The sequence below is a fragment of the Myripristis murdjan genome, chromosome 7 (assembly GCF_902150065.1).
Source record: "Myripristis murdjan chromosome 7, fMyrMur1.1, whole genome shotgun sequence".
Classification (NCBI taxonomy): domain Eukaryota; kingdom Metazoa; phylum Chordata; class Actinopteri; order Holocentriformes; family Holocentridae; genus Myripristis; species Myripristis murdjan.
This window is the reverse complement of record NC_043986.1, coordinates 19,294,570-19,321,571: the sequence shown is the minus strand read 5'-3', so window position 1 is coordinate 19,321,571 and position 27,002 is coordinate 19,294,570. Positions and strand designations below refer to the sequence as shown.

The 27,002-nt window shown below is 41.8% G+C and overlaps 4 protein-coding genes across 4 annotated transcripts; 1 reads left to right on the top strand and 3 right to left on the bottom strand.

Moving 5' to 3' along the window:
• Positions 1-1,189: 1,189 nt before the first annotated feature.
• On the bottom strand, positions 1,190-7,959 carry wnt7ab (wingless-type MMTV integration site family, member 7Ab). Its single transcript, XM_030056373.1, has 4 exons — positions 7,663-7,959; positions 6,689-6,915; positions 3,722-3,993; positions 1,190-1,722 (listed from the first exon to the last, which is right to left on the bottom strand). Exons 1-4 carry the CDS (start codon positions 7,731-7,733, stop codon positions 1,240-1,242), a joined length of 1,053 nt encoding a protein of 350 aa, XP_029912233.1. The 5' UTR covers positions 7,734-7,959; the 3' UTR covers positions 1,190-1,239.
• Positions 7,960-8,719: 760 nt separating this feature from the next.
• fbxw12 (F-box and WD repeat domain containing 12) lies at positions 8,720-14,657 on the top strand. The gene is made up of 10 exons (XM_030056372.1): positions 8,720-8,895; positions 9,048-9,085; positions 9,260-9,432; positions 9,626-9,750; positions 10,629-10,835; positions 10,933-11,097; positions 11,284-11,494; positions 13,234-13,415; positions 13,555-13,685; positions 13,885-14,657. Exons 1-10 carry the CDS (start codon positions 8,797-8,799, stop codon positions 13,982-13,984), a joined length of 1,431 nt encoding a protein of 476 aa, XP_029912232.1. The 5' UTR covers positions 8,720-8,796; the 3' UTR covers positions 13,985-14,657.
• Positions 14,658-14,747: 90 nt separating this feature from the next.
• ptpdc1b (protein tyrosine phosphatase domain containing 1b) lies at positions 14,748-19,055 on the bottom strand. The gene is made up of 10 exons (XM_030056371.1): positions 18,974-19,055; positions 18,464-18,545; positions 17,702-17,867; positions 17,453-17,533; positions 17,236-17,354; positions 17,017-17,154; positions 15,911-16,914; positions 15,608-15,790; positions 15,387-15,497; positions 14,748-15,278 (listed from the first exon to the last, which is right to left on the bottom strand). The coding sequence occupies exons 2-10, from the start codon at positions 18,525-18,527 to the stop codon at positions 15,144-15,146; spliced, it is 2,001 nt and encodes a 666-aa protein (XP_029912231.1). The 5' UTR covers positions 18,528-18,545; positions 18,974-19,055; the 3' UTR covers positions 14,748-15,143.
• A 3,588-nt stretch (positions 19,056-22,643) lies between these two features.
• Positions 22,644-25,302, bottom strand: adtrp1 (androgen dependent TFPI regulating protein 1). Its single transcript, XM_030056687.1, has 6 exons — positions 25,119-25,302; positions 24,735-24,884; positions 24,525-24,626; positions 23,780-23,895; positions 23,483-23,643; positions 22,644-23,232 (listed from the first exon to the last, which is right to left on the bottom strand). Exons 1-6 carry the CDS (start codon positions 25,281-25,283, stop codon positions 23,207-23,209), a joined length of 720 nt encoding a protein of 239 aa, XP_029912547.1. The 5' UTR covers positions 25,284-25,302; the 3' UTR covers positions 22,644-23,206.
• Positions 25,303-27,002: the final 1,700 nt, after the last annotated feature.

The following is a 27,002-nucleotide window of genomic DNA, read 5'->3' as shown; positions in this document are numbered from 1 at the left end:
CAACTATGGCAGTGACAGCAGGGGCCAGCTTACATATCAGCTTTTTTTCTTTCTTTGTTTGCAAGGATTTAAAAACAGGGATGAAGGGGAGAACTTGACATTGAATATGCAAGAGATATAAATAAGACATTCATATAAAAATAGCCTTTTACAAAATATACTCTATTAACCAATATTTACCAAAAGTGGAAAATGTGCCTGTGTTTTTGATCAGTGGATAAGTCCTGGGAGCTAAATCAGCTTGAAGTGAGCATCACCATTGAAGACAGTCAGCAGAGCGTACAGCCTTCTACCTCAACAAATAGGATTCTCTAGACTAGCAGCAAACAGAGGGAAGACAAACTCAGGAGAGGGTCAGAAGGTCAGTAGCCTATACCAGTTTCATCTGGAACATTATTATTCTAAAACACGACACATTATTCCAGGCTGACTCAATTCCAGTGTACTTGCTGTGGACTATTTCTGACTGCATTAATAAACTAAAACCTCCCATCATCTAGTTACTGTAGATCCATAATGGACAAAATCAGTAGTTTTTTTTATTGAATAAATTAATATTAATTATTTTTCATTCTCTAAATACAGTATGTTAAATATTCCCAATGGCTGTGTCATTTCATCTGTGCATAAGGAGTGAACTAGGAACAGAGAACTACAGTAGTCTTCACTGTCCAGCAATCACATCCAGCATTGATTCATTTTGCACTGGCAATGTCCATTTCCCAAAGAGTCAAAATGTCAGCACGTGTCCATAGCTTAAGGTCTTGACATTTTGTCAAAATGACTCACACTGTAGCCATCCAATCCTGTACGCCAAAGTACAGGTTTTTTTTTCCCTTTATGATGCTTGGAGTCATTATTGCACCCCAGCAAACACCAAAATCCATGAAGAGGGGTGAAGGGGTTTTGTGTGCAAAAGAAGTCATGATGCCACCTCTCCAACTCATTGCATGTACAGTAGTTCCACATTATGTATGGCTAGACTGCAATGACAGCCTTCTTGTAAAGTTTAACAGTTCCACTTTGTCCTTGAAAGCATACATACATAAAACTCAAATTCCCACAGATGGACACACACACACACACACACACACACGCATACATGCACACTCATACATGCACACTCATACACGCGTGCGCGCACACACACACACACACACACACACACACATTCACTGTGCATGCACACACATGCACACACTTGCATACTTGCATACACACACCATCCAATAAATACTCTCATTTGCAGGTGTACACCTCTGTCCTCTCACTGCAGGTGTTGCACTTGACATAGCAGCACCACAGGAACTTGCAGTTACACTGCCACACGCGGGAGTATTGGTGTGTGTTGTATCCCCGGCCGCAGCACATCAAGTCACAGCCGCTGATGTGCTGCATCATAGTCTTGTTACACACTCGGCCCTGCGTCCCCACGCTCCCCGTCACAGGGTCTGCCTCACAGTAGTTCGGAGACTTGTCTATGTACACGAGGTCTGTATCCATGGGCTTCCGGTAAGAGTAGGGCTTCTTGATCTTGAGGAATTTTGGGCGCTTGTTGCGGCTGGCTTTGACTGGTTCCACGTGCACCGCATGGGCATACTTCTCCTTGAGAATGTAGCCGAGCTCGCGGAACTTGGGAAGTGTAGTCCAGCAGGTTTTGGTGGTGCAGGAGCCTGAGACACCATGACACTTGCATTCCAGTCGCATGTTCTTCTCCAGGACCTAGACACACAAACACAGCTTAGTCTGTAAACATCCTCTGTAGTGACAAGTTGTAGCACACTACCATTACTACTGATGAAATATTAATAGAAAGGTATACCACTCCGTTTTTTGGATAATAAATGACAAGTTAGCAGCAGCAATGCTACATTATTAAACAATTTGTGGTGCAGCATACTACAATTATAGTTTCACTGTTTCATTAAGTAGTGCATTGAAAATTATAATTTGCTAACTGATTGCCTCCACTCAATTCATAGTTGAAATATTTCACTTCAGTTCAAGTGCAACATGTGTGCCACTAACAATGTGAATAACAAATAGAGGATGATGGAGCACAACCCCACCACATAGCTGTGTGATACCATATACACAGAAGCCAAAATAATGTATCAGATTTCAGGCTCTGTGTGTGTAGTCACCACACACAACACACAAATGTCAAGAGTGACTGTACAAGGTGATGAGTGACTGGGATTGCTGCTAAATCCTGAACTGATGACAATGAGAAGTGCCACTGACTGAAACTGGATTTTAGCGAGCAGTAAAGTCAATTCCAATTTCCTGATTGTAGAAAGTTAGGTGTTCGGTTTTGCAGTTTAATCTACCACAGCGTCTAAAAGCTCTTGGTAGTTCCAAAATCAAGGACTATTTACGTTCTGTGTGGCAATTAAATTTAACAATAAAACCTTAATCCAGCCGTAAGCAAAAACAGAAAAGCAACTTATCCCTGAGCAAACCACTAAATGGAACTGTTGGCTTCCACTTGCTAATCCATCAGTTGTCCTGTGACCAACACTTGTGACAGCCTTTGTCTGGACGTCTTTGACCTGGGAGCTGTGAGCGGCGGTCCTGCTCAGTGTCACTGCTTTTGATTAGCATAAATAAAGGAGGGGGATAACTATCAAAACAGAGAGCCTATTTATTACCAGGGAGAAGGGAAAGAAGGAAAACTGCTGATAGTTTGAATCTAAGAGTGCAGTCTCTTCACTGGGAGGCAATTTAGCTGTCTAGATAAGCCAATCTGAATTCAGGCTCCAGAAATACATGCAGAATGGCAGTAGTGATCTCCTTAGTACAATGTGTGAGAAAAGGCTTTTCAGCTGGCGTGAGGACGTGTTGGTTGTGTGAATCAGGCCACTGTGGCTCAGAGAGAGAAAAAGGGAGAGAGGAGCTTGGTTGACTTGGGCAGAGGTGCTTCTTTCCTCTTCAGCTAAGTCCAACCTTGCCCTAGCTGTCTGGCACATTATTCCACTCAATTTCTAACCTCTAGACTTGCTGGAGTCTCTCTGTCTCTCCGCAATGTTCTAAAGCCATGGACGCAAAGAAACCATGAACTGAGCATGTGGACAGATCACAAAAGCCACGTGTGTGTTTTTAGGGATTATCTTTGGCTGGCAAAATCGAACAGTACAGACGCACACATGCCTCAGTGATGATCAAAACTAGGAAGAAAAATGGCAAACGCGCCCGTGGCGCATGTGCAAGCATGTCACACCCGATGTGGGTTTATGATATTAGAAAATTGTGTGAGGGAATGTGGTATAAGTAACTGTATACTGTCCCAAGAGTGCAAAGCATGGGGGACTGAGCAAATGCCTTTTTGTACAGTGTCAATCTGTTTTCAGCGAAGAGATCTGGGTTGTAATCAAACCCTGCCACTTAAACAGCTCTTCCCTTAAAAGCAACCCTTTATTTCACTGCCTGTTCAATCTTGGCCCCATTGCCCAAACCCTTGGCAAGATTCATGCGCACCACAGCATGGTGGAGAATATTAAATCACAACGGTCACTGAGACCAATCTTAAACTTGTTAATTCATATCATTAACCTACAGTCCATCCTCACATTTAATGTTGACTTTCACATCCTTTTGTGCCTTCAAAGACAGAGATGAAAAGATTCAGATGTGAGGATGCCCCTTTACAACACATCCCACAGCCTCTAAAGTCACTGCAGATATTCAAAGAAGAGACATCATCTTCATGCTGATCACTTACCTTGCGTCCCACCTCGTTATTGTGGAGGTTCATGAGCGTTCTTGCGTTCTGTTTGACCTCCCGGGCATCCACAAATACTTTGGAGAAGCCCAGGCCGTAGCTGATGTCGGCCGAGCAGCCCCCCCATTTCCAGCCTTGGCCTTTCGTGTAGAAGCCTTGTTTCTCCTTGTCACAGCTGCAGTCACTCAGGTTCCCCTGCGTGCAGGCTGCAGTAATGGCATGGGCCACCCCTGCTGCAATGATGGCATAGGTGAACGCAGCCTCTTTACTGCCTTGAGAAGAAAAAAAGGTAAATACATTAATCAGGATTTTTTTAACATCTGAAATTCCACAGCATGCATGGTTTTAAACAGAAGAAAAAATGATTTTCATGATGTTCCTCAAGTCTACGGAGAATACAATAAGTGGGTGACATGATTTTTAAAATAGGAAACAGATTAACCATTAACACCATGTGTGCTTACATCAGAGTCTGACATATCACTCAAGGGCTGCAGTGTTCTGGAGTCTGACCTGGAAACTGTCCTGCCTGTGAACCAAAATGGCTTCTAGCGGAACGGTCAATAAAGCAGTATGAATAAGAGGGTTGTCGTGAAGGAAGAGCTATTGATCAGATCAGAAACTGGCACAGTCTAAGTAAACTCATAGGGGGCTAACATCCAAATCTTCATTCTGGGGTTATCTCTCCCAAGTCCAGCGAACAAATCATTTACGCACACTGGAGTGTTTGAATTATCGACAAATAATTAAAAGTTAACCTGTCAGGAGTCATAGGGAGATCCCGAGACAAAGTTTCTGAGTCAAAACGTATGAGCTAAGAGAAAACATGATGAAAAAACAGCATCTTTTATTTAAAACCTCATTTTTAAACTAGCTGTGAATTGCAGTTAACTTGGTTTGCCTTTATAAACATATTCTTAGAAGTAATGTGACTATGAAGATACATCTTTTTAATTTTAGTTCTTTGCTACACTACCACGTGTAAAGGAAGCTGCTGATGATAATATCCACCATATCTTTGTCAACAGACTCCTCTTGTCTCTATTTGTTCAAAACAAACACGATACCCCCCCCCCCCCCCCCCCCCCCCCCCCCCCCCCCCCCCGTTGCTTCCCGTTGCCACCAGGTTCACTATGTGAAGCTGCCGTGTTTTTGATAAACATCTTGGATGTATGCCCTTGCCATTGAAAAAAGTCATATTGAAGCATCAATTATGTGGACGTTTTTATAGAGTCAATGGGCTCCAAGCCAAAAATGAAGGTGTGTCGATGCAGTCAGTCAGTTCTGACTGCACCGTTGTTATTTTTTTCCCTGGAGTTCTTGAGTGCATGGGTTAAAAACAAGAAGTGGTATGAATTCCTGAAAACCTCCTAATAAGTGGTGGAAGATATTAAGACCAGAGTACAGCCTGAAAACTCAAAAGGACTATAATAAAATAGCTGAATTAGGAAAGTCACGTGACTACTCATCTGCCACGTTTCCCTTTCATCTCAGCAGTATGTATTCTACCTCTTTACACGTCTCTCAGATCAGGATCTTACAGTATAAGGGTAAACATTACAAACTAAATGTTATAGTGATGAATACTGATGTACCTCACATTCACCTAAGTATTATGCCAGTTCATTGGTCATCCCCCCCTTCGTTATAGGAACAATTGCAAGCTACACTGCCCCTCTCAAGCTAGGCATCAACAATGGAATTCATTTACAACCTTCTGCTTCTACCACTAATCTGATCAGTGAAACCAATCTATTTGGCATGGCTGTCCAAGCCATAGACTTGGACTCTTCTCTTGGAACCATAGACCAAGACTCTTCATGGGCTTAAACCACTCATTCATAAAGGAACAGATTGTGAAACACCACTGTTTTCATTTCAGCAGCATGAAGAGATAATCCCTCTTTTCCAACAGAAGCAGGCAAGATGGCCCCAAACAGCTGGCCCACTCCAAGCGACTGACCATTGTGTCAAAAAAGAATTTGGCTATTGTTTTTCTGCAGCAGATCTGATTGGGTGATGTCTTGAGAGCTCTATGATAAAACTGCACTGAAATCTGTTTTTATCTCCTTACATTGACAATAAAATTCAAAAAAATATCAATATAATGCATGTCTTCCTGGAATTCTTCTAATTATTCCCAGTATCCAACAGCCTTTAATGTGTCAGATCAGAGGTTTTACAACAGCCAACATGTGACCTTACAAAACTCAGTCACTCAAGTTTTTCCAGAGCAACTATTGTTTATGTAGTGGCAACATTGATGTGAATCTTGTTTGTTTCTCTAATTGATTCCCACTGGAGTACTCTCAATTTCTTCTTCCCTCCTGACTTTTCCTCACTGTAATTTATACCCGTGGTAAGATCCATGTCCTTACAGTGAGAGCCACAGCACCCAACTCTAGACAGGATAAAGACCAGTGAATATGTGTCTCTGGAGACTCTGCTGGGCTGAAAAGAAAGGCTGCCAACATTCACAAGAGCTTTGTTACAGTACTGGCCTCAGATACCTTTTATACATGCTCAGAAAGCCCCCACTCAGTTGAAAGTCCTGAGCAAAACTAGGCCTTGTGTAAATGACACTGGCTCCTTATGGGATCTTCCTCGCAGTGAGGATCCAATAAGACACGGCAGATGATCATCAAATTATTGGAGGGTGAAATTTGTCTGATGCAATTTTGTGAACGAGATCATGAGCATCGTCTATTTGAAAGGATAAAGGTGCATGTGAGGGTTTCCACCGATTAAAGCAAATCATTTTTCCAAAAGGGGACTTTAATAAAATCTTTTCTATCACTGTGGCAGCGGAAATAAAACAAAAGTTATGAACACCGCTTGTGCGCACCTGACGCACGATGCTCACTGCTGGACGCGTAATTGGGCAGATCTGAGGTGCGCAATTTCATGTGTTTTTCGGTGACAAAAAGTTTCAAATTATAGTCAAACTTTAACTGACAGGCAACATACCCACTTTCAACTCTTTTCCGAAGACTGTCCTCTCTCCAAGCGCAGAGCAGTTCCAGCGGCCGTTTTTGAACTGAAACTGACACTCGTTGATGCCCATTTGGGCTCCCTCTCCGATGACGATAATGGCATCGGGGCGACTCTGGCAGATAATCCGCTGTCTGGGAGCCAAACCGGGGATCTTGTTACAGATTATACTCGCACCTAGGGCCACCACCGACGAGAAGCCACTGTGAATTGAAGATGGATATGACTGAGATATAATAGCAAACAGCAATTCATTACATCTAATAATATTTTAGTTTTGAGGTGACCTATGAGCCTACTTTTTACCCAATTAATTTTACGAACATTTTTTTTTTTTTTAAACAAAAGCATTTTCACAATTTGCTTGATACAGCGGCAGCTCTAAGAAATAAATCGGACTTATCGTCATATAGCCTACTACTATTCCAAAAGGAGCGACCAATATGAATATAGCAGTTTACTGGGATATTTGCTTAGAATCCTCCTAAATTTATTACAAGATTACAGTATTTACGTTAAGGTGTAGCCACAAAAAAAATCATAGATCCTTCTTTTCACTCGTCCAGATACAGCAGGCTTTAACATTGTCTCGGCTCCTTTAGAATAGTTCAATGGGCTGAAGTTTTACATTGAAAGTTACCAGTAAGTTTATTATAACTATTCCATCCTTCACAACGAAACTTGAAATAATGGCCATAATGTGTATGTGTGTGTGTAATGTGTCATTTATTCGGTAAGTGTTAAACTTGAATATGAGGTATGGCCTATTAAACATAATCTTTTTCACTAAAAAGTCAATTTAATGGTTCATAACCTATGGGTTCTCAATTGGTGTGTTTGGAGCAGAAAAAAAGCTTCTGCTGTAAATTTCTATAGTCTTAAGCTGATCGGTTGTGCTCGAGAAGGACATAAAACAGCCCATAATGTGAATTCAAATAAACGCAGCTCACCCAATTTTCAAATAAACAATTCCTAGGCACAGTAAAACTCTTAAAATCCAGCGTCGTGTTCTCCGACTCATTGCGGCCCCGCTCTCAGGTTCATGCAACAACTTCTTGAAGTGATGAGTAACTCGGTTCGCTTCTTCTCCGATCGATCACAGCCCAGGTAACTCCAGCGTAACTCCAAATAACGAGTAACATCAATAAATACGCGCTCAAACCCTTTTTTACAAATTGCCTGCTAGGAAATCATCCGAACTCCCTGTACGCGGTCCCCTTTCGCTGGGCCCTCTTGTCATTGCGAGGGTGTCACAGGTAACCCTTGGGGTGAGTAAGTGCGATTATCTCTTTCTCACAGTTCCTCTGCTACCCGCAGGTCTTGGCTATATATCTGGCTCATCTATCTGGGGCGTGTTCTCAGGAGACATGGGGCCCTGCTGAGGAATCCCGCCAGGGCTGAATCTCAACACATACTCCTCTGCCGTGCATTCACCTTGATTGATTGGAGGGGCTATTAATTTGGCTATTAAGGGGGTCTGAGGTCCATGAAATCTGTTTCTTTTCTTATTTAATATCAAATCAGGCCTGAGGGAACCCGATCCATCTTCTGTAGAAAAGCCTGGCTGAGCAAGACAGAAGCATCAAGACGCACAAACCGCAGACCAACAATGTCAAGATCAAGGCGAATGTAAGGTCCAATATTTTCCAAAAATAGACAGCCTCATAAAGGGTTAGACTATGGTTGATTCTTTTTATTATATCCATAATAAGTAAAGTTTGGACGCCATAAACACCATTTAAGACAAGTAAAATCAAACTTATGATGTATTAGATTATTTATAGCTTTTTATGCATTGTGTTTAAAAATATTGTTTACCCACTTCTTCTCAATTTAGTATAGTGACCGGCGCGCGCTGCGTTTGGTGCGCCTCCGGCCCGGAGACCTTTCTGAGCCACCTGCCCTTTATTATGGCGCCATCTGGTGGGGCTTTGAGAGGCTTGCCGGTTTAAACATAGATAAAATAGTCTCATTGTCCCTATGTTCTTTCCGTAGTTGACAGGCACAGTAGCCCAACACCACTGACGCAGAGATTTCAGTAATACATTGTCACTGGGTTTAGTTTAGTATTATTCAGTGCACCAATGGGCTCCCATCATCCGTACCTCATTGATGATTGCCTGATACACATATTTACGTTCTTTAATGAGGACGATTTAATCAGTGCATCCAGCGTTTGTAGGGTAAGTAGTGGTAAACTTGCGGAAGTGCGCTCAGGCAATAACCCCTTTAAAGTTGCACGAAATTATGTCATACCTCAGCGATGTACTGTTGGAATAAGTAACAGCGTTGTCTGACAGCTGTGATATGTGCGTGAATATCTGCCTGTTTTCAGGATTGGCACGAAGCTGCAGAAACTCCCTGGTTATGGAGGTGAGCTCAGTGTTTAGATGTCTTTCTCTCTGAGTTTTCCAAACAGATCGCAGGGTGAGGGCTGCATTTATTAACAGAATTAAGTAGATCAAGAGTTTTGTGTGCAAGGGATGCACCCCTGAAATCGTCATATATGTAACCTCCAGTACTGTTCACTCTGTGTGTTCCCTTTAGGAGGCTGTGTCTTCAGCGCTGGAGTTTCTGTAATCTCAGCGTGGTGGGGAGTGGTGAGCATGAGCGGCAGGCATGGAAGAGGTACTTCCTGAGACGCTCCCACTTAGAGATGAAGATGATGAAAGGCCGGTCTGGTGGTGATTACACCTGCAAAAGCCTGAGAGGCCACACAGGTAAGTTCCGGTGGCTTATCTCTAACAAAGGACAGAGATTGTCACGAAAAACAGATTGTCACAAGAAAAAAACAAAACAAGAATAAAGGCAGCCTCTTAGTTAAAATCTCCCTATCTCCTTTCCCATGACTGTCATGACTACCATCTAGTTGTTTTTTTTTTTTTTTTTTTTTTTTTTGTCATTGTCCTCCAGGTGGCGTGATAGGGTTGGTGTACCTACAGGGAAATTTGGGCCAGAACCCTGACCTCTGCGACCCCAGTGCTATCGTGTGCAGTGCATCCACTGATGGTACAGTCCGGGCATGGGACATCCAAAATGTCAGTACACCACCTTCAGCATTTCATCCTGCACTTAAGAATTACTTTTAGCTGTACTTTTACCAGAGTTGTGCACTTGCATAACAATAGTCTGTGTTGAGGCACATAATTGGATTGATGACACAATCCACAGTTCATTTACAAATCAAAATGTGGGGTAAGTGGTGAGTGGGTTTTGCAGAACTTTTTTTTTTTTTTTTTTTGCTTGTTATTAATTGAATATATGATAAACAAACCCTTCTCTGCCACAATGTACATGTAAAGCTTGTGTTTAAGTGTTATGGTAACACTTTACAATAGGAGTACAACAAGTAACATTAGTTAATGTTAGTTAATGCCGTAATGGTTAATTAACTGTCAGTTAATGATTATTATGGCATTTGCTAATGTTAATAATATCTACAATAACCCATAAATAACATATAAATTAATACCTTAGCATGAACAGCATCAGTACATGAGTCTTAGACACATTAGTTAACGGTTAGTTAACTGTTACTTAATGTTTATTACCTGTTACTTAATGTTTATTATGGCATTAACTAACGTTAATTGTTGTACTCTTATTGTAAAGTGTTACCAGTGTGACATATTTGCCAGTCAAAGTGACAGTGTTTCAGCAAGGGTAATTATATTACATTTATTGGGCCTCTAAAGGAAAAAAAGTGTATTTAAGTCATTTAAATGAATCAGTGGCGTTTAACCATGTGTCGTTGAAAGCCATGCACATGCAACTTTTCATTCCAGTAAAAACACAGTGACAGCTCATTTCTCCCTTTCTGGCTGGAAATTGCAGGCCACTGGGTTAAATGATCTCATCAGGGTATTTATATTTATATATAATGTAGCATTTAGGATTTATTTTCTATTTTGCTCAGGGTGTGCAGCTGTGGTGCAGTGCTGTTCAGAGTCCTTTGACAGGGATTGTCAGTGACACAGAGCATGGACTAGTAGTAACAGCCGACTCCACTGGCCTCATTAAGACCTGGCAAGGTCAGACTGGCCAGGAGGTGGCCTCCTACTCTACTGCATCTCCACACTGCACTCTGCTACCGTACACTATTAACAACAGCTGCTTTCTTTCTGTGAGTAACCAGCCAATTCACTGTAACTGCTGAAAATAATATACAACCAGAAGTTGTTCTAGCAAAATAACATATGTCTCATTCCATTTTGTTCTAGGTGGGAACCAGTCAGGGATCTGTGTGCACATTAGCTGGTTCAGCTTTGACTAGAAAGTCCAGTCTAGTGGTGTGTGACAGTTTTAAAGTCAGCATGCTCTTAGTTTCACCTGACAAGAAATGGATCCTAGCTGGAACCAAGGACAACGATGATTTAAGTCCAAAGGTATTTCTTGCTCTCTTTGATGGCCTGACATTATGTTTGTGTTTCCTGGTCACATGGGCTCTCTCTGTTTTCTTTTACTACATATCTGTGCAAATGACACCACAGGGGGAAAGGTGTTCATTGATAAGAGTGCCAAGAAGCAGTGATAAACATTTTGTACATTTCTGCTGTATGATTTGCTGGCAGGTGATATGCACAGAGAGCTTAACCTCTCCATCTGAAGACGAAGAGCCTCTGTGCCAGCTTCTGCCAGTCACTAGGTGCCAGGCTGCTGTCTTCATACCCACTCAGCCTGCCAGACTGGCCATCATCCATCACCAGGGCCACTTAAATAACAAAGCCCTCACTGTCTTCGATGTCAGCATCAAAAAAACTAAATACAAGTCAGAGATCCAAGGTAAGGATTTAGATGTGTGCTGATATTTAGACGAGTCACGATTCCCCTAGTTGTGATATACTGTAGATGCTCACATCGTCCATTAGAAATTATAATCCGAGTCAGTTGGTGAGCCATTGAGGAACCATAGCAGTGTTTTTGCATAATTCAGCCCATTTTCTGTGTGCTTTACATTACGACCGACCAAAGCATACCTTACTTTTTTTTTGTATGTCTGAATGCGTTTTTCCTACATGTAGAGAGTCGTGAGTAGGAAGGAGACTTGAAGAGACTTGAAACTTGGTTGAGACAGGTAATCCATCACAGTGAACATCCCGCCCAGGTTTATTTATGTCATAGCACCTTTATTGTTCTGTTTTAATTTAGTTTAATGCCCACATTGATTTGACAAGTCTACACCGCTTCTGGTGCATTCATTACTAATAGGGAGGGAACAAGCGGTCATGGAGCGGTCATGGATATTGAAAAAGGATGATTTAGACTTGGCTGCTTCTTGATTTTAACAAGTTATGATAGTTATTCTCTCTAACTGCCAAGTACAAGTTTAGTTTTCCAGTTTTCCCCCTAGGACATGAATGCATCATTCCTCTCAGTGTAGCTTAGAAATGCTTTCTGTGCAAAGACACCCACACAGCTGAATATACATCTGTGCCAGAAAATAGTCCCTGATGAAAATATTGCTTTACAAACTGATTTTCACAAATCCAAAACTTCTTAAATTTGGGCATAAATGTTACCTTGAGCAACATAGAATTTTAAGGCAGGTTTATCACATGAAAGTTTAAAAGATATATATTACAAAAAGAAAGAACAAGAAACTGGTAGTTAGTTGTAATATATAAGTTTAGTACCTGGGCAGAAATGTGCAAAAACATTGGTATGGTTCTTCAAAGAGAAAATCCACCTTGCTATGGATGAATGATAGATGTTGCATTGTTATTTGGTGGTATATTTTCTTATTGCAGTGGATGTTTGGCCTAAAGTAGACAATATGATATTATGTCACAAGATGTCCAATTAAGCTGCAGTGGAGTTTAAATACAGAACTTTTTTTCAACTTTTTTCAGCCATCTAAAACATCAGTGATAAACAGCAGACCGTCAGTATCAAATATCAGAGGCTCCTATCTAGACTCACCATTTTGCACCAGCATTAAAATTTTGCAAATTTCTCTAAACTTCTCAAGACATGTTTTGAGAAAGCAGTATGATGCATACATGTCCTCTCTCTCTGCTATTGCTATTTCTGTCACTATTACTCTCTCTGCTTACATGTATTACCCACAGCTGGTTGCAATAACTTCTCACCTGCTCTCTGGGAGTTGTTTAAAAGCATTGTGGAAAATGGGAATCTTAGAAATAATGAACTGGAATAAAGGCATATTAATGGAAAAGGGGAAAAGAGACTCTTGCACAATGTCTCACTTGGAATGAAACACTTAATTGTGATGGAAGGTCTAGCACTGAAATGTTGCAAGTTAGACAATGGGCAGTCTTTTTTGCAACTTTTTATCTACTCGTCTCTCTCCTACACACCTGTCTGATGAAATAGGTGTGTGTAGTGTTAAATGGAAAGGGCATACCAAAAAGGACTGTATTATAACTTTTCATCCCCAAAAAACTACTGGAACGCAATAAACATCATAAACTGATACTTAGCAGTGTAAAAATATCAGGTGGTGGAATTTTACTTTTAATTGTGGGCTTGTCACATTATAAATGTTTTATAACTCACTCTAGTCCAGCAGGTGGAGTCCTTCACCTTGATGCTGGATAGCAGAACCTCAAACATCCAGCTGAAGGCCAAGGACAGCAGCACTTTAGTGGTGACAATTGACCAAGAGCTCTGGGTTTATTCCCTGAAAGGAGTCCTGATCGCGAGCTTCAGAGATCATACTGGACCCATCACCTCCATATGTGTGGTAGGCTCTTTTCTCAAGTGGAGTGCAGGAAATATTCACCGTAACGCACCACAGACAAATTCTATGTGTGAAATGTGTATAATGTTACCGCGTGAAAGTGATGTTTTTGTGCTGTTTTTTATGCAATTACACTTTATAGGATAGCTTTCGTGTGGTGACGGCATCTCGGGACCTCTCCTTACGAGTGCTGACATGGAAAAATCATCGAGACAAGGGCCTGACCTTAGAGAGCCGATACCACTTACTGGGAGGCTCTCACACAATGTCCAGGTATGCTGGGCCATTTCTATGCATCTACGTGCTCTATCAACAGCAGGCAGGCTGGCATCAACAGGGAGAAATTATGCAGCCTGAAGACAAATACAAATATTTCAGCTTTATGGCAAATGTCAGCCGGCATTTAAACCATCTCATTCCCTCAGGGGTCATGTCTTAAATCTGTCCCTGCTGTTTGTGTCATGTGTTGCAGAGGGTTCACTCATGTAGCTTGTGACTACTCCAGCATCACAGCCTCAGTGGAAGGCAAGGATGGGAAGGACGTCCTGAAGGCTTATCTTTTCACCTCCTGAGCATCACTGTCCCATGCAAAGGTGCTGGTACAGAAGCAGTTTGCACCATTCAGTAGAAACACTTGCATTTGCCTTTGTATTTTGAGTTGTTCAACAGATATGTTTACTGCATAAAGTATGTCAGTAAGTCTGTGTTTACAAAAGAGTAAAAAGGTATCAGGCTTTAGAGATGAGAAGCTCTGTGTTATGGGAAAGGCACTGATACTATATATATATATATATATATATATATATATATATATATATATTATGATAATATTTTTTTATTATTAAAATCTGTACAGGTATAAGGGAAGTCTTACTATTATCTGCCATTATAATATTTTGCATTTAGTGTTAAATATGATCAGGCTTAAAGCATAATGTATTTTAATCACATATTCTTAGATATATTGCTTGTATTTACTAAGGTCAGACCATATGGAGGCAAGATCATTTAACTACATGTAGGGGCCTATGAAATCCGTTTTAATGTTTTTCAGTTTCCCTTTTATTTTTCTCTCATATTCCATGTTTTCTGTTTTAATTTAAGTTTTCTGAATTCTGTGTTTTACAATTTAATTCACATTTTGTCATCAGAAACTGTCTGATCACATGGTAGATGGATACAATTTCATCAATTAAATAAGAAAATATTCAACATTTAATTAATATCACTGAATTTGTAACACAACATTGCACTATTGTTTTTTTTTAAAACCAAAGAAAGTTCTTCCATTGTTACAGAAGTGCTGATGTGGTTGCACTGCTGAGAGCTTGAGATCCTCTTGCTAGCACGCCGCCCGTGTGTGTGTGTGTGTGTGTGTGTGTGTGAGAAATACTGCTTCAAATGGACAGAAGCTGCAGCAGCGTGTATGTAAATGACACTACAAAAATGGTAGAGACTCTCAGCATAGTTTTTTCTGTTCATTTTGGCTTAGGAGCTGTGAAGAAACACTTATAATGGTCAGGAAAACCCTGATTTGTATACATTACATGCACATGTTTGGCAAATTCCACGATATTCCGCATTTTACAATTGATTATCAAATTCCACGATTCCATCCATGTCTTTTGCATCATGGCAATCATAGGGCCCTATACATATATAATACTCGTTATGGCACACCTTCCCCCAGCTTTCCATGTGCACGTGCACACACTATTCATCTGGTAGTAGCTATGATGAAGGGAAGCCAGGCACTTGAAGCTCATCTTCTTTCATGGCTGTGCACCTCATGTCTAGAAGGACACACCTGAAGACTGCAGACATGCTCTCATAGATTTTACTGCCTTCCTCAGAGTTCTTTTCCAGCTGTTAAAAGTCAGAGAGGATGTTTTAGTCATTGACAGAAAAAAAAAAATCCTGGAATTCATTTCAATTTTGGAAATAATCGCAGCCGGTAAGTGCCGAGTTTCTTACCCATGTGAAAGCTTTTATAGTGCGATCAAGGAATGCATCCTCTACATCCTCTGGTATTTTCAGCATATGAGCCATGCAATTTAGTATGCACATTAATGCTTCTCTGGGGGCCTTGGAAGAAATTATAAGTATGGTAAAGAAGGTTAAGAATTTTTATATGAAAAGTTGGAAGTTTTCACTGTGGGGTATTGTTTGAAATACAACGAAATGTAACTTCTGACCTGGTCCAGAGTGTTGAGGACATTCTGAGCGTCAGTGTTGTCTGGGTTCAGGGCCTTAGCAGCCTGGATTGAGATAACTGGTTCTTTAAGCTGCTCCAGCCACGCCCACATCAGCCCAGTCAGGATAAAGGGATCCCGCTCCATACACAGCCTCTCCCATGCTCCACCTTGGTTCAGCTCTGCCTGCACATGTACCAGACAATCATCTTACACTCTCCCTGCCCATGTGTGATTGACACTATTTATTCTGAGACGCATACTAGTTGAATTAATCTGAGAATGTAACACGTAGAGTTGAGTTACCTCCCAGGCTAAGACTGCATGCTTGTGCTCTTCCTCCCCTTCTTTGAAAAGGTTCACAGCTAGAGCCTGTCCCACCAGGAGCCTCCTGGCCTCCAGTGACAACTCTGACTGCAGAGTGATAAACGGCACCTCCGATTCCTCATCTACTCCACCGTGACACTTACTTCCATTCACAGCTGACTCTTGCCTCTGCTCCCCCTTCCACCTCGACACCATGCTGTCCTGCTCACAATTGTGATTTCCCAAGGACTCACTGCGTTGGATGATTTTCCTTTTGACTTTCTTCAGGGCAAGGACTCCATCTTTATGGTTTGGGAAATTCTTGTGCTCCCAGAGTGAGCTTGCTGAGCTGTGTGAGACGATGGACTGGTTGCTGTTCCAACCTGCAGGGAGGGAGGACTTGGAGGGGGTGCAGACCATGTGAACATTATTCTGTGACAGAGAGCCTAGAGGTTGTGTCAGGAGATTGAGCTGTGACCCCAGTCGTCTCAAGTCAGACTCACTATAGCTTAGACTTTTGCGATGGTAGAAGATGGGTGGCTCGTTGAAATGCCTGGGTAAGGTGGGAGGGCCTGGTAAATGGGTCTGCATTCCGAAGAACTCTGGTCCCAGTTTCTCAATGGTGCTGAGGGTCATCTCTAGGTCGTCAATATCAGGAGCCTCCAGAATGTCTTCTTCAATGACCTGCCGGTTCTCTGCAATGTCCAACAGCAGCCTACACACCAGCTGGATGAGTTTGGGTAGGTGCCTCAGCTCCCTCCTCTCATACCCATGCAGCATGTGTCTCTGCCGGATCAGGTACTGGGACAGGGTGACTGGGTTGGACCGAGGCTTAGCACAGGAAAACACACTCCTTAGAGGGACAAGGAATTGGACAAACTGCCTGACGCACTGCAGCTGACCTCGGGTCTGTATGGAGTTAGGACGCTTAGCACGTACATATAATATGGCCTGGTTAGCTGACATCCTGGTTGCATAGGCCAAGAAGCATGCTAACAATACACCTAAAGGAGAGAAAGGAAAGTCATTCAGTTTATCAAAATGTTGATAAAAGATCAGTCATGAATACTCTTAGAATTCCTTTCAGTATATTTCCTAATCCGTACCTGTTCGTCCCAGACCAGCATGACAGTGGACAGCTATCTTTCCTTCCTGGATTGCAAAGGCCATGACTTTCACCATGTCCAGCATGGCTGTGAGGTTAGCCACTCCGTAGTCATTCCACCCAAAATTATAGAAATAAACTGAAGAGTTAAGAGGGTTTGAGTTAGACTTGTGTGGCAAATGTTTGCAAAAATTGACTAATAATTATTTGAGGTGCTTACTGTCATTTTCCATGAAGACCTCTGGACGGTAAGAGAAGCCGCTCTCTGGCTCCAGAGGGTTTCCACAGCTGGCATGTTCACCAGGCCTCTGCAGGTTGATCACTGTCTTTATACCACTCCTTTACACACAAACATACACACTGTAAGAAACATACACACTTTATTTTACTGGTCTTGTGTTACTTTCATGCTCTCTTTGAAACAAAGCTAGCTGTACCTTTTGAATTGATCAATAATATTATATTTTTCAATGATCTCTGTTGAGGGTCTGGACATGGCAAGAAGGTGATCGGTAACCCTGAAATGATAGGAATATCATCAGAAGATTACAGTACATAATTGTTTTCATCTGTTTTTATCCCAATAATTTGACCATAGAAAAATACAAAACCAGAGTTTGACCAAAATAAATGGTGACAAGTTAGGATTTGATCCAGTATTAGAATAACAACTGTGGAGGTCTTACCAGGATGAGTAGAGGCCTTTTATTGCCTGCTTGTCAGCACTCCAGTAATTTGGATTGTCATACTTGCAGTCTTGACCTCCACAGCCAATTGAGCACTGCATAGGTCCCGGGATGATATAACGAACTGCTTCTCCTACCAGTGTGTATTTTGCCCTGGGAGCTCTGACTGTAGTTAACAGAGGGAAGAAGAAAAGAACAAAAAAAGATGACATTATGGAAGTAAGCATGAATCTAATATTTAGTGGAGCTCACCTGTCAGCTGAAATCAAAGCACCATGACCCCTCAACTATATATTCCTCCCAAAACTTCATTTCTCATTTGGGACATTTGAAGCAATAAAATTTGTGTGTGATCCGTGTTTTAGCAGAGGAAAAATTCTCAGTGGAACTTGTTGAGGTCATTTTCAAAACTTTAGCATGATTCATATACACTGTTTACCATAATCACAGAGATGTCACAAAGTGCACGATGGCCTAAAAACCTAAACACTTAAGGTCTTCAGTATTGAGCGCTCACTTAGAGGTGCCTAATCCTTGTCTGGCACCGTGTGTCTGACATTAGGGAATTACAATAAAAATAGCCACTGTTCAGGCACCACTGAAACTCAGATTAGTATGAAATGAAAACCAAAAAATAAAATATGCTTTTTGCTGACCTATCACTTGAGCTTAAGTGCCTAACAGAAAAAAATAGTACCATCTTGAAACCAAACCCCCCTAACATTTTCTCAGTTGATATCCATCTTTACCATCTTTACTTACTGTAATCCATCAGAGCTCCAGTTACTGTCTTGGTATGGAGTGCCATATGAGCAGTCACTGACATCCACAGTCATAGCAGAGCCTGGGCACACATATGCTTGTATTGTTATATTTGTGCTGACTCTCCATGGTATTCATTTCATCATTATCATTACAGATCCATTTGGGCAGTAATAGTCAAAGAGTTGCCTGAAAAAGCAAACGGGACATTTGTTATCTCAGAAAACAACTCAGAAATACAAAGCTCAAACAAAGATCAGTGTCAACAACCATATTCAGTCAAATGTAAAGACACTATAATCCATTTTGCAGGATCAGTTTAAGTATACTTAGTCATACTTAAGTACCTGAGGGACAACCATCATATGCTCGTCCCTCAGTACCTCATCACACTACAGTGATTGCTGTTCAAGAGCAGTATACAAACTAATCAACCAAGAGTTAGCTAACAAAGAAATCAATACAGACAATCCAAAAGAAAACAAAAAATAAAATGTTATGTTGCTTTACCGGTGATGAGCAAGATCAGGAGCTTGTAACCACCATTCCAGAGCAGAAATGGTTGACTCCTTCAAATGCCTACATTTCTGGCATCAACCTCCATGGCTCTGACGTTGTCCTTCCCTCTTCAGCTCTGTGGGAAGTCACTCCCGTGGCCTCTCTTGATTTATTTCACCTCAGATTATCTCTGTTGAGTGGGGTGGGGCAGCACACATATCCACAGCATCCTGTGTGGAGATCCAGGTGCGTCTCCAGGATGTCAGGTCGGTCATGGGAGTAAATTCGCCTTAAACTTGAGGTGTTGTAGTATAAATTGCAGTGAGCATTCCCAAGAACAGGTTCATCCTCTCATCTCACACACTGTGTTGCTCAGGGGGCAGTGTAGCGGCTATTCTTGACTCCGTCAGGATTACTCTACTAATCTTATTACCGCAAGGATAGGTATAGAATAGAGTGCCCACCCCTCAAGAAATAGCAAACTGTGACATCATCATAGGTTAATACTGTTTTACCTTCTGCTAAAGACTGTTATGATATGTCATTTTCAATAAACTGAGTAGACACATGTCTACTCAGTAGATCTATGATCAGTAGATCTATGATTAGACCTGCTATCCAACAGTGGGTGAAAAAAAAAGTTTGTCAACATTGTGCATTTGATTAATGATATGTATTTATTTGTGAATAATTAAATAAATTAAAATATTTTTGTATTTCACCCATGGCAGTTTTTACAGTATCTCTTTGAATAAAGAAACTACAGATGTCCTAAACTGCTCTTACAAAGAGGGGGACCTCAGTGACATGGCAAGTGGATAAAAACTGATTGGCTTACATGCACCCTGCCAAAGCTGGGTAGGGCAGGGCAGGGTAGAGGAGAGATCAATTAATGATGTGGTATGCTGGCTTTTGGAGAAGCTCAAGGGCCAGCCATAACCTTGACAGCCATCTGCCATTGTCAGTATTGCTTTGAATTATCACACTACAATAAACAAATCGCATCAAGAGTCAGCATAAATGTAAAGCATCAGGGTCATCACATGTGGTTTCATCTCACATGGTTCAGTGTTTAGTTGTGGCTCAAAATATGGTGATGTGCTGAAGAAGGCAATCTATACATTACTTCCAATAGTAAATAAATGTAACACCAAAATTATCAGTTGCAAAGTCATTGATTTCCTTTTTCCAAAAAATGGACACTGTTTCCATCAGAGTAAGGGGTTTCAGTCTAAACATTGCACAAAAAGTAAGGAAATTTGTGTTTGGTAGATTATTTCTTTGTTGTAACAATGCTTCTTGGCAATAAATCTTATACCGTTGGAAAGCCTGTTTATTTCCCTTTTAAATGGTGCCACATTTGTAAGGAACATTGGTTTAAATCATATCTTTCTGGTCGCACTCAGCAGGTTCAACTGAAAACTTTTACATCACAACTCGTCCCCCTCTCCTCTGGTGTACCCCAAGGCTCAGTGCTTGGACCTCTCCTTTTCATCATCTACCTCCTCCCCCTTGGCAGTATCTTCCGTAAATATAACATTCATTTTCATTGCTATGCGGATGACACCCAGCTCTACCTGTCCACTAAACCAACCTCCTCCCTTCCACCCACCTCCCTTTCTGATTGCCTACAGGAAATCAGTTCCTGGTTCTCCTACAATTTTCTCAAACTTAACAGTGACAAAACTGAGCTCCTTCTCATCGGCACCAAATCCACCCTTTCAAAGATAAATAGTTTCTCCATATCTTTTGACAACTCCTCAGTTTTTCCCTCCCCCCAGGTTAAGAGTCTGGGTGTCATCCTTGACAGTACTCTATCATTTCAGTCTCACATTAATAATGTCTCACGGTCAGCTTACTTCCATCTACGGAATATCTCACGCCTCCGCCCATCCCTCACACCCAACAGCACTGCTATCCTGGTCCACACTCTGGTTGCATCCCGTCTCGATTACTGTAACTCCCTGCTCTTTGGTTTACCTGACAAATCCATCCATAAACTGCAACTTGTTCAAAACTCTGCCGCCAGAATCATTTCTAGAACCCCCTCTTCCAGTCATATAACTCCTGTCCTACAGCAGCTCCATTGGCTTCCTATTAAATACCGCATCGTCTATAAAATCCTTCTTCTCACCTTCAAGGCTATCAACAACCTCGCCCCTCAGTATCTTGCTGAACTCCTTCACATTAACATACCCACTCGTACTCTCAGGTCCTCCTCCTCCATCCAATTAACCCTCCCACCTGCTCGCCTATCCACCATGGGGTCGAGAGCCTTCAGCCGCTCGGCCCCCCGCCTCTGGAACTCATTGCCACAGACCATACAATACTCAGACTCTGTCACTACCTTTAAATCCCGCCTTAAAACTCACCTCTTCAGACAAGCATATGCACTTTAATCTTGGGACTGGAATGACATTACTGTTGCACCTTACTGTTGTTTTATGTATTGCACTTTTCATTGATTATTATGTTTTATTGATTGTTTTTATTGTCCTTTTGTACGGTGACCTTGAGTGTCCTGAAAGGCGCCTTTAAATAAAATGTATTATTATTATTATTAACATGCATTTGTGGGATGAGCAGCAGAGCTGAGTATGTGGGTTGTGCCCATGAAAAATTTGCCAAATCTTCTCTGCCAATGCCAAACAGCTTATTCTGCCATTGACTCTTGTTTGGTGTTTGGTGGATTGGATGACTGAAGTTTGAAGAAACAAGACATATTGGCAATTTAACAAACAGGAGCCTCAGTAGCATGTGGAAGAACCATACAGAGCCACAACAGCCTGGCACCTCCTCCTCATGCTGGTCACCAGCCTGGTCACACACTGCTGTGCGATGGCATCCCATTCTTCAACCAGCATTTGTCACAAGTCAGCCAACATGGTTGTGTTGGTCACTCTGGCACGAACAGCATGACCAAGCTGATCCCACAAATGTTCAATGGGGTTGAGGTCAGGACTGCTGGCAGGCCGTTCCATCCTCTCCACTCCCAAATTCTGGAGGTAGTCTCTGATAAACCCCGCTCTGTGGGGGCAAGTGATGTCATCTTGGAAGATAGAGTTCGGTCCCAGACTGTGGAGGTGCCAATCAGGCACCTGATTGACAGCACCTGGGAGTACCAGAAGCTCAAAAAAAAGAGTCAGTAGCAACAGCAAAATAAGCTGTTAGGCATTGGCAGAGAAGATTTGGCAAATTTTTCATGGGCACAACCCACATACTCAGCTCTGCTGCTCACCCCACAAATGCATGTTCCTTACAAATGTGGCAGCATTTAAAAGGGAAATAAACAGGCTTTCCAACAGTATAAGATTTATTGCCAAGAAGCATTGTTACAACAAAGAAATAATCTACCAAACACAAATGTCCTTACTTTTTGTGCGATGTTTAGATTCCTGGTTCCCTGCATTAGACCAGGTACTTTTCACCATACCTTGAACTGGTACTTCCTAATATCCAGTTTTGTAATGTTTTTGTCCTTTATTTTTAATGCTTGTAAAGTACAGAGTACTGGTAATGAGCTTTTTCATTATGCAATGCAGATCTTATGGCTTATTTTATTTACTCACGTCTAGATCTTCAATTAGTCAGGCCAATACAGAGCCAAACAGCTACATAGTGCCCTCATCTGGATATAAACTGTCATAGCAGCAATCAACTCAACAAACTGAGCATTCAATAAAAGTATTCAATAAAATCAGTTTATTTCACCTCTCCAATAATTTGTTTTAAAAGTTACATAATAAATCTCAGTTATCTAAAAGCATCAATTCCAAAGATAAATTAGCAAGTGCACATTAGGATCGGTCCCTTTCGCATAAAATGAATTTACAGTATCGACTAAAACAGCATCCTGATAAATTGTGGAATAATGTGGAGAAATCGTGGAGAAGTCATGAGTCTTGGATGAAGTTATTCGCTACCATGTCAGTGCAGGTCTGCTCCACTGAGAATAAGAACACGACAAAGCTCTAGTGGGAATGGGATAACTGGGGCTATCCCAGGGATAAATGGGATGTATTACAATACAGTTTTTGTCATGTTGTGATACATTTTAAGGATGTTCCTCCAACACTGTCTCTGGCCATTGAGGTTGTCTGCCCAGTGGAGTTTCCTGAGTGATCCTCCACCACTGTGTCCTTGAGGAGGTAGTCAGTGCTTGGTTCACTTGTCCTGTCCTTGCATGACGCAGGAATGTCCTGGTCCCCCCCCCCAGCGCCCCTCAGCTTACACGCCAGCACTGTCTCACTTCTTCTTTTTCTTCTGAGGCCCTTTCAAGAGACAGGCAAAAAGGGTGCGGCATGACAATGTGTAAATGAATAACCAGCACAGATCCACTGAAGGTAAACTCAGTCACCAAAGAACATGGTCAGTACTTCATCATCAAAAAAATGTGCATTATTGGGTGAAGTATCCCTTTCAGAAGTCATCTACAGCACTAACACATAGCCATAAATAATTTATACAATGTTTAGGCTGCACTGATGAACATGCTTATCATTTGCTGTGTTTTCCACCCACCTGCACTGCCCCAAATTTTGCGGTTGAATTTCTCCCCTAGCAGATACAGAGGAGCCATGGAAAGAGCAGCAGCACCAAAAAACAAAACGAGGCCCATGGGGCTCAGTTTGGCCATGATGGGGTACACCCAAATACCAGCAACATGGTGCACCCAGAGGACCCTGGAATCAGAAGAGAATAATCAGATGGTTAAGGGGGCAACTGTTTTGTCTGCACCTCCATGGTCCACAATAATTACAACACATGCACAGGATTATCTGTGGGACTGTGATGACAAGCATATCTCAGCTGTCTTACCATGACAAATAAAGTGCAGAGAAGAGAGCCAAGCCTAGGATGCCTCTCACCCTGCTGCCATATTTATGATTCTGAATGTACATCTGTACAAACAGCAGTGGTACGATGATAGTGTGCTGTGAACATAAAGACGGAGAAAGAGTTAATAAGGAAAAAATTAAATATCCTTAAGGCAAAGTAAAGAACACGCAGTCAGGAGGAAACACAACAAAAGCCTATTGCACAGTGTCTTATCACTATGTACTGCGCCTTCACACCAAGACAAACTGTAAGAGATCGATTGCATAACATATGGTAAGAAACAGGAGGCCTTGCATTATGCAATGCTATGTTTGCAAGACAAAACTTTTCAGTTTGACCCTACTACCTATAACAATTATAGGTAGTAAAGCTGCAGATAATATCAAACACAGACAAGTCAAAATTGCAGTGTCAAACAGTTTCGTGCTGTATTGGCCATTTTACAGCAGAATATGTAAAATGTGATTACAGGCATGAAAAACACATCAAAAAGACAGTGTTACAACAAACCCACTGCTACAAGTCACGAGGGACACTACAAACATCCTTTCAAGAAATTAAGTCTTGTGATCCCTTAAAACAGGCATGTGATACCAGCTCATGCCTTTAGATTTCATCTGTAAAGTGAAAACTGCACGCTGATCTGTAATGGGAAAAAAAAAAAAAAAAAAAAAAATCTTTGCCATCTTTCAGTCTAAAGTCCAAATGAGTGAGGCACACTTACCAGAGCATGGTTCAACCAGACTGGAATAATGTCATCAAGGAACTTTGGGTACACCAGCTCTCTGTCATAGGCGTACAGTGACCAGAAAGAGGAAAACACAAACTGGGGAGAAATGAAATGAAATGAATCGATTAGGCCTTTTACCACAGTTTGCTGAATGACAGGTCAAGCTGTACAGTGCCACCATAACAGAGAGGCAGAGTTACTCACTGTGCCAACGGGGAAAGCCAGAACAGTGAAGATGGTGTCCCTTAGTTTGACAAGCAGGGATGGTATCCGGCCACGCAAGGCTTTAGCTGGAAGTAGCAGGTGGACGATGTCTATGAGCACACACAGTCCGAAAAACACCGTCTGCATGACCTGCGAGGGGACAGCGAGTGTGTACAGACCAACACTGTCATACTGGTTGAACCGGATAGTACTGGAAATGTGTGAGTATGCAGCAGGGCGTCGATGGAGGGAAAAGGCCAGGAAAGGGAAGAGTACCCCCTCGAAATGAAGATACACACATTAAAACAACCAATTCCAATTTGTTGTTAACGCTTCTTATGAATGAAGCGACTAGCCACAGCCTCCAGTAACAACACTGCTTACCAGATTGAGGAAAGTCAGATATTTCCATCGTCCTCCGTACGTTTTAGCACCTGGGTGTCTCTCTGTACTCTTCAAGGAGCAGTTAGCGGATAAAGTGAAAACATACCATGCAAATATGACAACATGAACGCACAGACATGATCCCCACGACATGGTAGCAGCCATTTTGCTATCGGTGACAGTTTTTTCTTAGTCACGTGACAAAGCAACTAATGGCGCAAAGCCTGGGCGGAGCTTTACCAGCCAGCAGCCAATCAGAAGCCGGTACTTAATTGCCATACTATTTCAGTTGTTAGGATATAATATTATCTCCTCTTACTACACTCAATAAGACAATGATTATCAAGCTTATTCCATACAAATAGTAGGTAAATAAGCATGAATAAAATGATAGAGCATAATTATTAAATCATATATCCCCCAGCCCACATCACCCTGATGTTAGACTTGAGGATGTCACTCTGAGGTCCCCACAGTGGTGTGACAGTAGAGCAAGGATTGTATTAGCAAGTTCTAGTGCAGACTATTATTGCCCTTGGGAGACATTCAGACTCCTTCCTGCTTGAAGGAGTCTTAAGCTGTGTGTGTGTGTGTGTGTGTGTGTGTGTGTGTGTGTGTGTGTGTGTGTGTGTGTGTGTGTGTGTGTGTGCGTGCGTGCGTGCGTGTGTGCGTGCGTGCGTGCGTGCGTGCGTGCGTGCGTGCGTGTGTGTGTGTGTGTTGGAGGGGAGCTCACAGCCAGGGATTTCAGAGGCTGTGCACCACAGTCCAGCTGTTTCCTCTGTTGAATGGACTTGCTGGACTGCACCACTACTGAGACTTAGGCCGCTGCCGCAGCTTGGTGAAACTATCACCCTGTCCTTGGACTTGCAAACATTTTGAGCTGCTGTAAAAAGAAAAGGCAAGACAAGATCTTCTGGTGTGCTTCCTGCTTCCTTTGTGATGGAGATGGCCATGTCCACCTATTGAAGGGAGGAGGAAGATCCTGTCCCAGCTAACTTGAAGCTATTGACTTCCTGGCCTTTAGAGACCAGTGATGTGAGCCACTATAGTTTATTAGTTTTAGTGGCATGGTGTATTTGGCTGTGTGCACAAACTTGTAGGGATCTACATGGAATATTGTCTGGTTGATGGAGTTCCATAACCAGAAACTTAAAGAATTTGATTAACCTATGACAAAAGTCAGACCCACAGGTCTAAAATCATCCAAGTAGCTAATACTGGTTTTCTTGGGCACAGGAATCATAGCAGCAGCCATAAACCATAAACCATTTTAAAACCATGCTGGTAGCTTGCTTGCTTTAAGAAGCCAGATAAAAAATCTCAAGCAAATTGATTAGTGTGTCACTTAACAGTTGATTGTCATAGATACACAGTCAGAATGAAATACATCAAGAGTAGCACTGTGTGGTTTATTATAACAGCTTATATACATTAAACAATGTGGCTCTATCAAATTACTGAGCAGAAAGCGAGCTAAATTTCTTGTATGTTACAGTATTTAGCATACACTGGATAAAGAGATACCGCAAAAAAAAACTAATATGAGGAATGCTCATAAATAATGTGCTCTCTCTCTCTCTCTCTCTCTCTCTCTCTCTCTCTCTCTCTCTCTCTCTCTCTCTCTCCCTCTCTAGCTAGTTTTCAACACCTTTTTATTAAGCCAGTGGAGATTCTCAGTCATCCAGGTCATGATATGCAAGTAGAGTTAAAATCAAAAAATCAAGGTCAACTGGACTTGATAGTAGGTTTTTGAAGACGTTTCGCTTCTCCTTCACGAAGCTTCTTCAGTTCTGACTGACTGGCAGGGAATCCCAGGTATTTAACCTCTTTGGGGTTGTTATTAGGGTCATTGATACCAATAACATGTGGGTGTGCACCTTTTTA